We start from the raw sequence: 17,206 nt of genomic DNA, 5'->3' as shown, positions 1-17,206 counted from the left end.
GGTTCCTCCTCTCCTCTATCTCTCCCATGGATTTGAGTTGAAATTTCTTAGAGAGATTGAGAGCCCTTTGTGGGTGTGGATGAGAGGTTGAAGATCCACCATTTCCCCTTCATCTCCCTCTCATGCTTGGTGCTATTTTGAGTAAGGGAGTGAGAGCCTAGTGTGTGCATTCGGGATTTGCATTTGGTGGCACTAGGAAATCTTTGTGATTGGGGATTTCTTATTACTCTTGGTGATTGCCATCACCTAGACGGTTTGGTGGATTGTGACTCCGTTTGAAGCACGCAAGAAGATTGTGCAGTGCTCCGGAGGAGGATTTGTGAGGGGTACGGTGCTCACCCCGCGGGGATCGCGAAGAGCAACTCTAGTTGAGCGAGACGTGAAGAGTGACAAGTGGTCCGGGCGGGCCAAGTGCTAGAGCTTGTGGTAAGCACTCCACGTAGGAGAGTGTGACTTGCGGGTCACCACTAGCAAGAGGACCGGCGGCAACCTTGGAACTTGTCTCAACGGGGACGTAGCTTGGTGGCAACCAAGTGAACCTCGGGAGAAAATCATCGTGTCAACATTATTCTTCCCGTTGGTTTGCAAGTCCCTAACACAAGCTTGTTCTTACATTTATATACTTGTGCTTGTGTAGTTGCTTTTGTAATTAGTTAGCTTGTGTAGCTTGCTAGTTACCTTCTTGCTTGTGTAGCTAGAAGTAGTTCCCTTGCGTGACTAATTTGGTTTGTGTAACCTTGTTAGTCACATTGCTTAGTTTGTGTAGCTAAGTAATTTGCGCTCTCTAATTTGGCATTGGTTGCCTTGTTATTGAGCTTGCTAGTGAGCTTAGGCTTTGTGCGCTTTGCCTCACTAGTTTGTGTAGGAGCTCCCCCGGTTTGCAAAGTACTAGTTGCATAGGTTTGTGTGACCTTGCTCCTAGAATTGATTAGGTGAGCTCTTGCTAAGGTAGCACCTTGCTTGCTTGTTTAGGATCTTTTCAAGGTGCTAGAGAACTTAGATAGAGGGGTGTAGTCTTGGCTAGACCGATAGTTTTAATTCCGCATTTGTTTTGGTTAGCCGGCGCGATAAGTTTTAGAAAGGACTATTCACCCCCCCTCTAGTCCGCCATCTCGACTCTTCAGTAGCGTCAAATATATCAATAATATATCAATTCGTTGCAAGCAAAAATTATTCGTTTTCTAGGTTTCATATTTTTTTCTAGACAGAGTACATCATGAAGAGGCTACACAAAACATTTCATGAATTTAGCATTTCACTAATAATTAGTTATGAAATAAACAAATATTTGTTGACGCGTTGAAAGAGCCTTTACACGCATGGACCAAAGTGGCACAGGCCGACAAATTCAGGGACCACTGTTTTGCGTTTGCAAGTTCATGGACCAAAGTGGCACAGGCGGACAAGTTCAGGGGTCACTTTTTCGCGTTTGCAAGTTCATGGACTAAAGTGGCACTGGCTGACAAGTTAAAGGACCGCCAATGTATTTTACTCTAATGTCTATTAAGGGCATGTTTGGTGAATCGCTTGTTTCTGATTCTTGCGAGAACTAGTAGAATCACTGCCAAATGAGTCAGGTGAGAAATGTTTCACTCGAGAATCACTAAAAAAAATTCTAGTTTTTATGCCTAGCAAGGAGAAACACTAGAAACGTTTCTAGCTTTTATGCTTAGCAAGGAGAAATGCTAGATAGCTTGTTTTGCATGATTCTAATTCTTGCCCCCTTTTTATTAGTGACCATAATTTTTTAGTTAATTATTAAGTGAAATAAGTTAAAATAGGTCTGTATTTGAGTTGTTTTATGCCCACAAAAAGTCCCTAGTTTTTTAAATAATACTATTATGCCTTTTTAATGAAAAATATGTTTTTTAGATCGAAGTGATTATGATTGATAATTAGAGAGAATTTGAATCCAAAATATTTCTTTGAGAATCTAGATCCCTATCAAATGCACCCTAAGATTATAGTCTGCTCCCTTTTGTCCTATAACATGCATTCTAGGATTTTTAAGATAAATTAAGAGAGAATATAAAAGACACATGTACCCTCACTTTATTTCTTAACTAGGAGGATCCCTGCAAGCTGCTGCGGATACGAAGGAGGAATATAGATATTGTCTTGCTATAGTCTACTAAGTCATCTATATATAGCTTGATTATTAGTAGTTAGTTTTCGAAGAGTAAGAGAGGAAGTTACGTGAGAGATTAATGCTAACAGCATGCGTGCATGCTCATGCGTAGGTAGCAACATCCACTACTGAAATCATTTGTGAGTGGGCACCTAATTGCATACGACAACAGGAGAAGTGGATGATGACGTGGCGCAAGGAGGTGCAAGATAATTAGTTTAGTGGAGTTTGTCCTTATAGAATACTAGGAGAATACCTCCGCGCATTGCTGCGGAAATTTCACATAATTTAAAAAGAAATTAGACTATTTATATTTATAGTTATATGAATGAAATTATCTTAAATTATTTTTTTGAATGATTTGACACATCAGTATGAACAGTTAAATACATGTTAGTAGATAAAGAGATGACTATCATAATTACATGTGCTAGTTGGCTATAATTGCAAGTTTAGTGGATTGTTGATGTGGATAGCTTGCATGTTGAGAGAAATCTTTAGTGGGGTTTAGCTTTATAAGAGTATAAGATAAGATAAGATAAGATATAGATTTGCATACACAACAGGAGAAGTGGATGATGACGTGGCGCAAGGAGGTGCAAGATAGTTAGTTTAGTGGGGTTTGTCCTTATAGGATATATAGATCAGACACTATCATCAGTATGATTAATGGTGATTGGTTGATAAATGAAAAGTATTTAGTGCAAAATTGGTTTTTGTACTCTAGAATGCATTATAATTGAGGACAAAATTTGAATACTAGAATGTAGGTATTGAGGATTTATTTCTTTCTCCTCTCCGGCAATGACAAAGCGGAGGAGTAGAATCGTTTCTCCATGACATCTATGTTCAAGATGAGGGCGACAACTACGACGTCAACAACTTTATCAGCATGACGACATGGAGACCTTTCTTTATAGGCAACGACATCAAGGCGGAGATGATGTTGCCGCCATGAAATAATTTTTCCGGTCTCTTTTTTGTTTTGTCGTGGTTAGAGCTGTCCATGATGATTTTCCTCTTTCTTCGGTGGTAGAAAGAAGATGAAGGAAGACAAAAAAAAAGAAGTTTCTCAACTCCGCCTGCAGGAATTGGCGGTCGTACATTGGGCATCTGTTATTAGGGTTTTTGTCGAGTGTTTGCCTGTACGGTGATCTATACAAAGCGTCATACAGGTTTGGTTTTGAGATTTAGAGCTATTTATAGCATGGGTATAATTTAGATGAAAATCAGTTCCTAGATATGTATTGTATTTTAGAGTGCTTATAATATATTGATATACCCAGCTATTATATAATATAATTCTGGTATCGACTCAAAAAAAAAGATAGAAGTCCCACCTGGTCACAATTTTTCACAAATATAAAAGAATGTTGTCTAGAAGTCTACTAACTCTGTTCAGCTCCTTTGTTTATTGATTGGAGTGCAGTGCACTGTTCCACGTTAGGCCGGCTCCGGCAAAAATTCCAGTGTCGTAAAACACGGAATTTAGTGGACGCCAACTGGAAAACGAACATCTTGATTCTTGAGAGAGGTGTTACGTACGGATTCAAATCTTGCAAAAGGGAAAAAGTTGTGGCAAAAGCAGATTAAAAATGTGCAGAAGCATCCTGTTCTGTTTCACCCCTGTTAATAACCATTGGCTCTGCAAGGAGGCAGGCAGCTCACGCCAGTTGCCTCTTCCTCAGCTTCTGCCGGTCTGCGTATCTCTGTCTTCTGATCTCAGCTTGGACGGCCCCCTACTCCTTTGCACATATTCACTTCTTCAGTCAATTCTACAGAGAATGGAATCTATGCATCAACGACGTACCTGTCAACGGCTAATGCCCTTCGTTTAGTTCCCGAGGAACCATGCTCTGAAACAACTACGGAATGCTTGTCTAATTTATATAACCTTTGATGAGCTGCAACAGTTCCTGGCTAGATTCGTAGTTAACGGAACAAGCCCTAAATGTCTACGTAATACAGCATCATACCGCTGATGATTCACAATCAAATCAAACCTTTCGGTGTAGTGCAATAACAACTTAAACTCCTCAGTGCCGTGTTTCAGGTTCTACCAAGGGCATATGTTTGGAACCTGTCATTTTCCACAACAACTTAAACTCTCAGTACCTTGGTACAAGGGCATTATGTGTGGAACCTGTCATTTTCCTGGAGAACAGAGGCGACATGACAGCCAGAAAAGTACAATAATTATCTGTATGATGAAAAAGTTTTAAGTCAAGGTTTGGAATCTTTACTTTAAATCACTTCTATCTAGGAAAATATGAAAGTTTAAGAAAAATCTCCAGTTTAAATTTCACTGTCTGAATCAACAACCACACCTATCAGGGGAATGGTACCATTCTTGGGTTTAAATTGATTCTTCAGTGAACAAATTCCATGGAAGTTTAATCCAGCAAAAAGGAGGAAACGGGATAACAATTATATACATTGCCGTTCCCTCCAAAAAGGAAGTCGATCCTTCCCTTCTACAGATATTTAGCCCCCAAAGATCATTGAAGAACAACTGTTCTCCACCACTATTTCATTCTTGTATATTACTACACCTATTTGGTTGGCATCCTCATGGGAGCACACCATTATGCAAGATTCACATTTTGACTTCTCTAGCAATGTCCTTCCACTCTAGAACTTGGTCACATCCAGGCCTTCTTTCTCACCTCTCAGTGCACCAAGATTCTGGTTGATGGAGATTCTACAGAAATTGGTGTGTAGCACTACGACAAGATATACCCCGCTGGCCATAAACTGCATCCGGGGTCCTTAGCGGCGACAATGCGGAGAATTACAGTCCTCCTCCTCAGCATCTCTGGAGATGTATCTGACTATCTTCTATGCCCATTTGGCGAGCAATGACATGAGCCCTGCGCCGAGGAAAAGGGCGATGTAGGTCGCCAGCTGAAGCTTCATGTTCGTTTGCAGCCTTGGGTTGCTGAAATCAGCTGCTAGGAGATCTACCAGGGACATATAGATCAAGATCCCTGCTGCAGCTGCGTTGAAGACCCCCTCAACGACCAGGGCGGTGTCGCTGTGCTTGCTGTAGCTGGAAGTGATGGCGATCCCTAGCGCGATGCCCATGGGAGCGGTGAGGGAGAAGAAGGTCGCCATGATCACGGTCGCCCTCGCCTTGAACTTTGCCTGGAGTGATAAGAAGTTATAATTAGTTACGCTAGTATAAGACGTTTGAATTTGTTGTTTTTTTTTCTCCCATTTCTGTTCAGTGAATGATGAAGATTGAAGGGGTTCAAGCTTGTGTCATAGTTCTGCCCCAAATCTGGAACATAAGATTCCAGTTAAGCTACAGGTTAAATCTGAATTGTTCGTTTGAAGCGGCACCTAAAATGAAAGGTGACTGAGTCACTGACCAATTCCAGTTCTGAAAACCCACCCAATAAAAGCCACTGTCAAACCGACAATTTCAGTTATCCTTTACCTGACCAGTTAGCACGTGAAGCTGATACCCAGAAAATGGCAGTAACTGTTCAGTTAGGAGTTATGAACCATGATTGTACAAATGATTGATGGTCCTACTTCTTGGTCCTCTCCTCATTTTGTGCAATGTAGTGATAAGATAAGGCCAACCTCTTCACTACAAATATCTCGGTCTATTTGTCACCTTTTGCTCATTTTCGTTAGTGGGGCATCCCCTCCTATGGCTGTCATGCCACCTATGCGTCCTTCAGTATCTGATTTAATAAACATCTAAATTTCTTTCCCTGAATGATGGTCACTCTTCACTTGAGTATAAAGTGTAAATTTTCAGAGAAGGTTACATGCATACCTGAACAATGCAGCCACCAAGGCCGATGCCCTCGAAGAACTGGTGGAAGCTAAGAGCTCCAACCAGGGGCCTGATAGTGGACGGCCTCAACGAGGCGCCCAGGGACACTCCGATGATCACCGAGTGCACCAGGATTCCCAGCTCCAGAACCTGCACCAAAGTTTCACTTATGGTTATTGATTGAGTAATACTCCTACCATGTTGGCTGAAGAATCTGCAAAGGGGGGCTTGATTGTGAGGCTGGGGAAGAGGAAGAAGGCATTGTTCTGTTCCACTTGTCTGCAATAGGATTCTCTGCCTTTAGCACCAACGGCAGGGACAACGTCCCCGTTCTTGGACGGGGACAGTACACAAGCCTATGGGTACTGCTAGAGCTATGCACTGATATCATGATTTGTCTCTTTCATTCACAAGCACTGATTTGATTTCCAATTCCAATCAATCAGCCCAAGAACATGAGCTTTTGTACGGTGGAGAATGAGGACTACTAACTGTACTACGCAAAGTAGTAGTGCCTCTTTTACTCTGTTGGTATTCAGAGTAGTGTTTCAATCAGCCCAATTGATATTATTTCTTATCATTGTTCCTCTTTTACTAGAGCATCTTATTATAGACAGATGACAAAATATTATTTCTTATCATTGTGTTCACTCCAACTAGATTAAAAGTAGGTATTGATGGATTTTGTGTCTGGGGAAAGGACACGTTTTTGTATCTCCATCCATGACATGTCATGGCATGGCGTGTGTTCTTGTTCAAATGATTGGTGCCAAATCAAAGTAGCTCGTCATAATCTTTTTGTTTAATATATAATCCTGTCTCAGTCCAAGTTGGAGTGTTTGAATCATCAGCATGCCAGATTATTGGAAACTTTCACCAGATTTTTTTTTCTCTCTCTCTTGTGAATCGATATTGAGGCAAGGGAAGGTGTGTTCACCTGAGAGATCACCCTGTGCCTGATGGACACGGCGACGGAGGAGGCATCCTGAGGCGAGGGCGGGCCGGCGTGGCCGTGTCCTCCGTGATCGTGGGCTTGGCCGTGCGCGTGACCATGCGTCGCGTGCGTGTGCACGTGCACGTGGCCGGCGTGCCCGGCGGCGGCGGCGCCCTCCTCGTCCCCGGGCACCGCGCGGGCGGCGCCGTCGGTGGCGTCGTCGACGGGGAGCGCCTTGCGGAAGTGCGAGCGCTGGTAGTAGCCCGCGGCGACGGAGTCGACCATCATGGTGACCATGGCGGAGCACATGGCGACGAGGCCGGCGAAGGGGAACCCGCCGCCGCCGCCGAGCGCGTCGAAGGCGGCGGGCAGGATGTGCACCATGCCGGTGGCGAGGATGACCCCCGCGGCGAACGCCTTGACGGCGAAGAAGACGTCCCCGTCGGGGCGCAGCGCGGAGGCGGAGCGGCCCAGGAGCGGGACCAGCACCCCCGCCGCTCCCGACGCCAGGATGGACGCCACCGCGATGAGCTTCAGCCGCAGCGCCCCGCGCGCGTCCTCCTCCTTGATGATCGCCGCCTCCGCCTCCGCCGCGCCGCCGCAGTCGCACCCCGCGGCCGCCTCGCTCGCGGATGTCGCCGCTGACGATGCCGCGCCGACCCTGCCGGGCGTCGTCGTCGCCACGACGAGGAGCAGTAGCACGGCGAGCCACGCCAGCGACGACGGAAGAGGAGCCCGAGCTCGCGCGGCGTCCATGGCGTGCGCGTGGGCGTGACAGAGGAGGGAGTCGGCGCCGCGCGCGCGCTGAGCTTTATAAGCTAGCAGAGCTCAGCTCTGCGTGAGTGTGGTGACATGGTGAGCTCACGCTCCTGCTTCGAAGCGTGGTGGGCCCGGAGCAGCGTGGACCGTCCGATCCGGGGTGTGTGGGGACACTCTGCAGCCAGCAAATCTAGGCAGCTAGCGTTGGTGTTGCCGCGGCCCTTTTTGTCATGGGTTTTGTTTGGAAACGGAAAAGAAGCGGATCAGGCTTTGCCACCCTCTAGTGACAAGGCTCGAGTTTTTCGTTTTTCTGCCCAAGACAAAGCTGGAGTTTTTTCATTGATTATACTATATGTACACGTCTCCTACACTCCAGGTGCTTCAAATGGCGACCAGCTCCCGCGTCCGCGACACCCGTGCCCCGACTATGCCCGTGCTACCTCTCACCCTACGCCGACACCCGCGCGCCCCCGCAGCCCATCGGAGACGAAAATGATGAAAGTTGCGGCAACAACCTCCCTCTCTTTCTTCTCCAAATCGAGCGGGCAAGAAGGGGTCCTGGAGTGAGGCAGGCAGGCCGGACTAGGGTGAGTGGCTTGTGGTTCTAGCGGTGGTGGAGATGGTTGGGCCAGGTTAGGACTAAATTAAGGGGGGAGGGGGGGGGGGGCGCTGCTGCCATGCTCGCTAGATTTGTAGAAGATAACGATGATGAGAGGGGAAAGGGGAAGAAGGAGGCCGCCATCCGCGACGGTGGAGCTCCAGTGAAACCATACCACACTAAGGCGGGGGGACAGTGGGGCGGTGGCGGTGGTGGCAAGGTCACGCTGGTTGGCGTAACTGGACGAAAGAAGAAAAAGATGAATAGGGCAGGTCAATGGAGCGTTGGATCAAGAGTCAACATCGCATATTTGTCGCCTTAATGAAATAAAAAAAATTAGGTGCCTAGTAGCAACTTTCTTATATGTATATAAAATGGTTGTTATAATACCTATCCGAATAGCGTTATTATAATTTGAATAATGATGTGGCATACGCATATACTACATAAGGTATCTGATTACTAGAATATTTTGTGTTGCACATTCACCGGGTCTTCACCATCTATCATTGAGTTTACCATGCATACACTCTTCGGGTTAAAGGTTATACTCTCCGTTCTAAATTTTAAGTCATTACGGTTTTTATAAGTACATAGTTTTTTTTCTACGTATTGAGATATACATCTAGAATATGTAGAGAGTACTCACTTGCTGCCAACAAGCCAGCGCACACAATAAGGGGCTGGTATGGAAAAGTCGAATTTGTTGATGTCATGGTTTTTACGAAACTAAAAATATATATGTTTACAAACTGAGCGTCTAAAGCAAATTCTGATTTTAGTATATTGTTTTTATAATATATACTTTAAAACAAGATTGTACTAGACATATTTAGATTAATAAACTTTGTTAAAAAATCCCCATAACGATAGAACAAATATTTTTTTGTTATGCATGAACAATGTTCTAGGGCTTCAGGCTGCCTCTGCAAGAAAAACGGTCTAACTTTATTAGGTAGAAGAATAATATTATAGATTTAGGTCAATAAAATTCTAGGTTAAGTAGTAAAAAAATATAGATATAATAGATACGAGGTCAAAATTGAGATATATACTATCAAATGTTTCATGAATACTGCATGAAACCTACTGTATGAGCAATTATTCGAGAACACACCATAGAAACATTTCAGGGATATTGTGCAAACTTTGTAAATACATAATGTATATGGGATATGAATACTATGAAAAAAATTAGAATACCTAGTGGGATAACTCAAAAATACTATGTGAATCTTTCAGAATCCTTAGTGGAATATCTCATAAATAATATAAACATAATATAGCAACAATTCTAAACATACATAATAGCTAACTTGGATCAAAATATACTTATATATCTTGGCTACACCTAGGCTTTGTTTAGTTCACCCCAAAAACCAAAAAGTTTTCAAGATTTTCCGTCACATCGAATCTTATGGCACATGCATGAAGCATTAAATATAGACGAAAATAAAAACTAATTATATAGTTTGTCTGTAAATCGCGACATGAATCTTTTGACCCTAGTTAGTTCATGATTGGACAATATTTGCCACAAACAAACGAAAGTGTTACAGTAACGAAATCTAAAAAAATTTCACATCTAAGGCCCTAGCAAGAAAAGCCCATACAAAAAGGGTGATCGGCACCTTACTCATGTCCAACTAGTCGAACTCAAAGATTGACGAGAGACACCACAGTTATGACACATGGACAACACAACATGATTTGTAGTGCAACTATTAATGTTACAAGTGCACAATTTAATTCTTATCAATATCTCCGAAAGATTCATACTAAGCTCATACAACGTCGTTAAATCTTCAAATAATAACTCTAGAATATATGATAATCCACGTCAAGTCAGGTCAGGGACTTAAATCTAGATCGATAGATTCTACCACAAACGTAAGTACACAAAATGTGCACAATTTAATTCTTATCAATATCTCCGAAAGATTCATACTAAGCTCATACAACGTCGTTAAATCTTCAAATAACTCTAGAATATATAATAATCCACGTCAAGTCAGGGACTTAAATCTAGATGATCGATAGATTCTACCACAGATGCAACTACACAAAATGTACACAACTACGTACTAACAAGTGCGTGCAACTAGCTTAAGGTTGGAGAACGTCGTTGTGCACAACATGCATGTACAAACCGCGCATATATGCATGTTACTACGCAAACAAACAAGCAGAGCTACAGAATATCCTCTTTATTTTGCCCTAGAACCCACATAGGTAGGAAAACGTCGACGACACGGCCATGAACATGCATGATGAAGTGCACGTATATAGCAATTAGTTGCACCTAATACTAATGTTTTACAGCAATGCAAAGTGTGTAAGAAAGGCTCGCTCAGGGTCAGGGAGCCGCCTGGTGGGCGCGCACGGTGCCGTGTTGACACCATGTCGTCATCCACCCCTGCCCCTGCATATATTTATGCGGCTCGTTCTAGCAGCTAGGCCACCGTTCCGTTCGTTGCCCACTTTCCCTTTCTGCCTTTAAGCTCCACGGCACGGACCACCACCACGGTATGGGCTGGGGCAAGCCAATTTCCGCCACACGTTCGGGCATTAGCACCGGTTTGGAAATGGTCTGTTGCCCCGGTTCCCGAGCCGGTGCTGCCCTTACGGGACTAAAGGCCCACCTTTTAGTCCCGGTTCGGGCAACTACCAACCGGTGTTAAAGGGTCCTGCCAGAGCTGCCACGTTGCAGGACTCTCTGGTTGGTATTACCAACCGGTGTTAAAGGGTTCTTTTTTTTTGGTTCACTTCTTCGGTTCTGTTTATTGTTTTTATATAATATAATAATAGGTTTTTGCTGATACAATAATATATTTATATTACACGCATATTAAGCATATATAAATGAAAATTATAGGCTTAGCTTAATAATTAAGCTTTGCCTATAATAAAATGAATAGACCACATCAAAAATTAAATAGATATGTGAAAAGCTTTATATATATATATATAGTTTTATATGTACAAAATTCGTAACACATATATATATAGAGTTTTTTCTCCCAATGTCTACAAACGATACAAATGATCATCGTTGTTTGGAATAAGAGTTTCGTTGCCGTTGAAGTGAAACTCGCCGTTTGGATTGATCACTTGGTCGCGGAGAAATCCTGCTATCGTCTCTTGGATAGCTTTGATTCGGTCTTGTTGTAGGACCTTTTTCCTCAGCCATTCCGTCTTTAATTTGAAATAAATAAAAAAGGTATTAGTTATCTAAGTTATTCAATATAATTCAGGAGATAATGAAAAGAGACATGTAACGTACTCTGAGCGTCTCTGTGGGTGTTTGGTTGACTTGTGCCATCATAAATTTGCACACGTAATATGCACATAGATTGTTCCCCCCTTCTTGTCTTAAACACCACTGTACGATATATATATAAAAATATTCACGACCACGACAATAAGAAGGCTAAAAGTTAGCGAAAGTTTGTTAGCTAGTAGAACTTACTTGTGGATGTATTATGTTAAGCGGCGTTTTACATCCACTGAGATGTTCACGGTCAATGAATCTTTCCCAAACCCTATACACAGCCATTGTGGATCGTGAACTAATAATTACAGAGTCATATTATGATATTTTTGTAGCTGAGATCGACATTACGTACCTTTGAATAATGTTTACTATTTGTTGATAAATTTCTTGTGGTTTTCTCATTGAGTCAAAGATTATCAACCGGTTCTTGGGAATTTCAATGACCATGAGTATCCAGTGAAAGTTGTTTACACACATATATATAGTCAGTCCTATAATGTAAAATAAAATATGCATGCACTTAATAACTATATAACTCACTCGAAGTTGAAGGGGAAGAGTATTTTTTGTTTTTCTTTTTGGTTCACAAAGAACCTCATAAGATTGGTGCAGACTTCTGTCTCATGATCTGCTGTCCACACTGCTTGCGGAGCCTTGAAAACAATATAAGGGTCAACGAACCCAATACTATTATCATTTCTCATTCTGAGCTCTCTCATTTGGTGCCTGCATATATACATACAAATCCTAAGTGTGTAAGGATTATATACATGTAATTAAAGAAGTTAGAAGTATAATAAAAAGAAAAAAATACTTACAGACAAAAGCAGCTGACAAGAGATTTGTCAAGAGCGTCGAGGTGGCATAATTGGTGCAATTCTTTGAACTGCACGTATATGAGGTCATCTCCACGGAAGTAGTGATGTTGTCTAATACGAACAGAAATCCAATTATCTCCCCTTTTAGACGCCTCAATGCACCATTTGTTTATTGCAAACATTTGTGTGCCGAGCTCGTGTAAACGCTTAGGGTCGAATAGACTCCTGCCCGGTTCATATCTTGCCCTCCATTGATCAACTACCTCGGCTTTTTCAAATGATTGGCATCCAAGAATGGCGGCAATTTCTTCCATATTTAAACCGCTCTGTCCAAAGTAACGCTCAAGCGAGTCTAGCTTAGACAACGCTAAGGATTTCTTTGGCATCAAGTCTTCATTTGAGCCGTATTGATTTGGCACAATCAAAGGGGGCACCGGTTTTGATACTTCTCCGAGCTGTGGGACCCCCTTTTCTACTCTCTTCTTAGTAGGCTGTGAAGACTTGACCAGAGACCGCTCATAGTCCGAAAATGCTGGCTTTTTCTGAGCCTTCGCGTTGCTTCTTTTGATGGTCCGCCACCTTCTGCCTCAGTTCCGATGGCTTCACATAAAAGTACGGCTTTTTTGGGTTAAGCCGTTTTTTCCTATCCTCCTTTATTTTATCAAAAAATTGTTGGACCTCAGCTTTGGATGTAGCAATTACCTCCTCTTCACTCTTTTCGTAAGGTAATTTTTCTGGCGTCTTAGCTCTCTTTGCTGAGGCAGTCTTCTTTGGATGTGGGACCGATGACTTCGGTCCTTCTTGGGCGGACCGCTTCTTACTACCTCGCTTTGGAGGCGAGGGGACCGACCGTGTACTCTTTGGAGAGGGCGGTGCAGGCGGTGGAGGTGGTGGGGCCGATCTTTTTGACGTTGGAGAACGCGGTGGAGTTGGAGACCTCGGTGGAGGAGTTGGAGACCTCGGTAGAGGAGGTGGAGACCGTGGTGGAGGCGGTGGCGGGGTCGGTGTGGCCACCGCAGGTGCTGGAGGAGATCCAGCATTGTCACCGCCCACAGCACTATGATGCGCTGGGGAGAGAACTGGACTTAGGTTGGAGGAGTCCCTGCAAAGAAAACAATTACAAGTTTTGTGAGCAAACTTTTTTTTAATTTCAATACATAATATATAATATAAGAAGTAAAATCACACACAAACCTATGCTGAGGAATAATTATGAAGCGCTTGCGCCAACAAATAAATGTCTTCTCAGCTTCACCTAAGGTCTTCTCTCCGTCTCCCCCTTCTATGTATAGTGGCACATTACCACAACCTTTCTCAACCCTATCAACCGAGACGCTAGCATATCCACCAGGTACTGGTCGATTATGGATTCTTGGAGTTCTCGTTCGGTCGATAGGGTTGACAACAGCGATAGCCACCTTTTTGGTGGCATTCCCATCTGGTACATGCAGCTCACAGGCATTCCCATCGATTTAGTGTATACGTAGAGGATGTAGATCTGAGACGACGACGTGGCCGGAGTTCAATCGATCAGTGGCCGGAGATATGGTGGCGGCCGGCGCTGCAGACGGCGTGGCGGCGGCGGCGCTGGAGATGGTGCCCGCGGCGGCGGCGCTGGTGGCCGGAGCTGGCCACGGCGGCGCTGGAGACGGCGGCGCTGGAGATCGGCGAGGTCGCACGCGGGCAGATGAATGGGCGGCGGCGCTGCAGACGATGAACACGACGAAGACGAAGAACTGCTCAGATCCAGAGCGCCCATGACTTAAATAGGAGCGGACCCTTTAGCACCGGTCCGTGGCTGGAACCGGTGCTAAAGGGCCTTTAACACCGGCTGGTGTTACGCGCCGGTGTTAAAGGGACCCTTTAGCACCGGTTCCAGCCACGGACCGGTGCTAAAGGGTCCTAGGCGGGCTCGGGCGGGGTCCTGAAAATTTTCAGGACCCTTTAGCACCGGTTCCCACTATGGGCCGGTGCTAAAGGCCCTGTTTTTTACTTTAAGTCATTTTAAAGTGTTTAAATATACAGTTTATATTATAAATTGTATAGTAAATTAAATATTTTGCATAATATTTTTTAAACAGTGACATATATTGTAATTTTTTTAATGTACACATGAAAATTTTTAACCTTAAATATCTTGCTGTATATTTATAATTTGCAATGATTTTGCAAGAAATGTTTAGTATTTTGTTAATGCAAAAATATATTATTCCAATAAATTTAAAAAAAATTATCCAATCAACTGGAAATCTATTTTCACATCATATTGACGTTAAACTTTTTATTTTTGTTATTTATTACTCGGAATGCTAGTAGGGTATAGTTTAAATCAAATAAAAAATCTATTTATCATATAAAAATATATATCTTGATGAACAGACCCTTTGACCGAACCCTAGATGGTCCCAAATGGAAAAGTCATGAATACAAAGTTTGTTATACTCATCAAGTTCTACATTTTGTCTAATGGTCAACTTTTCATTTGGAAAAGTTTGAACCACTGAATTTTGAATTTTCATAGAACTCATAGCCACGCAGCGGTTTCGGAACCCTAGATGGTCTCGAATGGAAAAGTCATGAATACCAATATTGTTCCACTCATCAGAATCTACATTTCATATATAGACCATTTTTGCATTTGAGAAAGTTTTTGGAAGGTGTAGTTGAAAATCCACAATTGACACATATAGTTTGTGTGAGATTCAAGAATTGGTGGGTATTGTTAACTTAGACTTTCTCAAATGGAAAAGTTGTGTATATAAAAAGTTTAGATCTTGAAGATATCTAACAAGTTGGTATTCAAAATATTTTCATTTGAAGTAATTTAGTTTGTCATTTGACCAAGTTTGACCAAAACCCGTCTTGGATTTTATAGAAATGTATTTAGGATTGACTCAAAATTATCCAAATGGAAAAATGGACAATATATAAAATATAGATCTTGATGATCTCTAACAACTTTGTATTCAAACTTTTTTCATTTGAAGTCATCAAATGGGCCATTTGACCAAGTTTGACCAAAGTCAAAGCATTGGTTTTTACAAACACACCCTTTGACCGAACCCTAGATTGTCCCAAATGGAAAAGTCATGAATACAAAGTTTATTACACTCATCAAGTTCTACATTTTGTCTAATGGTCAACTTTTCATTTGGAAAAGTTTGAACCATTGAATTTTGAATTTTCATAGAACTCATAGCCACGCAGAGGTTTCGGAACCCTAGATGGTCTCGAATGGAAAAGTCATGAATACCAATATTGTTCCACTCATCAGAATCTACATTTCATATATAGACCATTTTTGCATTTGAGAAAGTTTTGGGAAGGTGTAGTTGAAAATCCACAATTGACACATATAGTTTCATATAGTTTGTGTGAGATTCAAGAATTGGTGGGTATTGTTAACTTAGACTTTCTCAAATGGAAAAGTTGTGTATATAAAAAGTTTAGGTCTTGAAGATATCTAACAAGTTGGTATTCAAAATATTTTCATTTGAAGTAATTTAGTTTGTCATTTGACCAAGTTTGACCAAAACCCATCTTGGATTTTATAGAAATGTATTTAGGATTGACTCAAAATTATCCAAATGGAAAAATGGACAATATATAAAATATAGATCTTGATGATCTCTAACAACTTTGTATTCAAACTTTTTTCATTTGAAGTCATCAAATGGGCCATTTGACCAAGTTTGACCAAAGTCAAAGCATTGGTTTTTACAAACACACCCTTTGACCGAACCCTAGATTGTCCCAAATAGAAAAGTCATGAATACAAAGTTTGCTACACTCATCAAGTTCTACATTTTGTCTAATGGTCAACTTTTCATTTAGCAAAGTTTGAACCACTAAATTTTGAATTTTCATAGAACTCATAGCCACACAGCGGTTTCGTAACCCTAGATGGTCTCGAATGGAAAAGTCATGAATACCAATATTGTTCCACTCATCAGAATCTACATTTCATATATAGACCATTTTTGCATTTGAGAAAGTTTTGGGAAGGTGTAGTTGAAAATCCACAATTGACACATATAGTCATGACAATTTTTGCATTTGATGATCTCTGACAATTGAAAAAGTCATGAATACAAAGTTTGTTACACACATCAAAATTCACAATTCTCAAATATAGTTTCATACAAAGTCAAGCCGACACAACAGTGAACTTCTTCTTGACGTATGACCCTTGGTTATGATCCTGCCGTAACCATGGAGTATCCTCATTGTTTAACAGAATGCTTGGGTCTTTGTTGACTATGAAGGGCGGAATTCGATCATCCCTTTCGTAATCGCCTAACATGTCTGACTTGTCCTCAATTTCGACAATGTTTCTTTTCCCAGAAAGGACAATGTGGCGCTTTGGCTCATTGATGATTGAGTGGTCATCATTTTTTCCTCTCTATGGTTTCGTAGACATATCTTTGACATAGAACACCTGACTCACGTCTGCAGCAAGGACGAATGGTTCGTCTTTGAACAACACTATTGTTAAGGTCCACGGTTGTCATCCCATACTCCTTGTCGACTGTTACCCCACCTCCGGTCATCTTCACCCATTGGCACCGAAACAAAGGAACTTTAAAATTAGCTGCATAGACTAGTTCCCATATGTCTTCTATGCGTCCATAATATGTTTGTCTGTTCCCATTTGGATCCGTGGCATCCACGCGTACACCACTATTTTGGTTGGTGCTCCTTTTATCTTGGCCAACTGTGTAAAATGTGTTACCATTTATCTCGTACCCTTTGTATGTGAGGACATGCCATGATGGTTGTCTGGCCAACAAATAAAGCTGCTCATCAATGTTTTCATCACCTTGACATTTTTTGCGCAACCAATCGCCAAAAGTTTCCATGTGCTGACGCATTATCCAAGCTTCATTCTTCCCGGGCCACTGGGACCGT

The 17,206-nt window shown here is 42.3% G+C and overlaps 1 protein-coding gene and 1 long non-coding RNA gene across 2 annotated transcripts; one reads left to right on the top strand and one right to left on the bottom strand.

The window, feature by feature from the left end:
• On the bottom strand, positions 4,457-7,619 carry LOC8085156 (zinc transporter 4). The gene is made up of 3 exons (XM_002443980.2): positions 6,853-7,619; positions 5,916-6,065; positions 4,457-5,272 (listed from the first exon to the last, which is right to left on the bottom strand). Exons 1-3 carry the CDS (start codon positions 7,603-7,605, stop codon positions 4,967-4,969), a joined length of 1,209 nt encoding a protein of 402 aa, XP_002444025.2. The 5' UTR covers positions 7,606-7,619; the 3' UTR covers positions 4,457-4,966.
• Positions 5,992-6,587, top strand: LOC110437357. The gene is made up of 2 exons (XR_002455448.1): positions 5,992-6,277; positions 6,362-6,587. It is a non-coding gene; the product is annotated as an uncharacterized LOC110437357 (long non-coding RNA).

This window comes from Sorghum bicolor, chromosome 7, assembly GCF_000003195.3.
Source record: "Sorghum bicolor cultivar BTx623 chromosome 7, Sorghum_bicolor_NCBIv3, whole genome shotgun sequence".
NCBI classification, from domain to species: domain Eukaryota; kingdom Viridiplantae; phylum Streptophyta; class Magnoliopsida; order Poales; family Poaceae; genus Sorghum; species Sorghum bicolor.
This window is presented reverse-complemented; position numbering and strand designations above follow the sequence as displayed.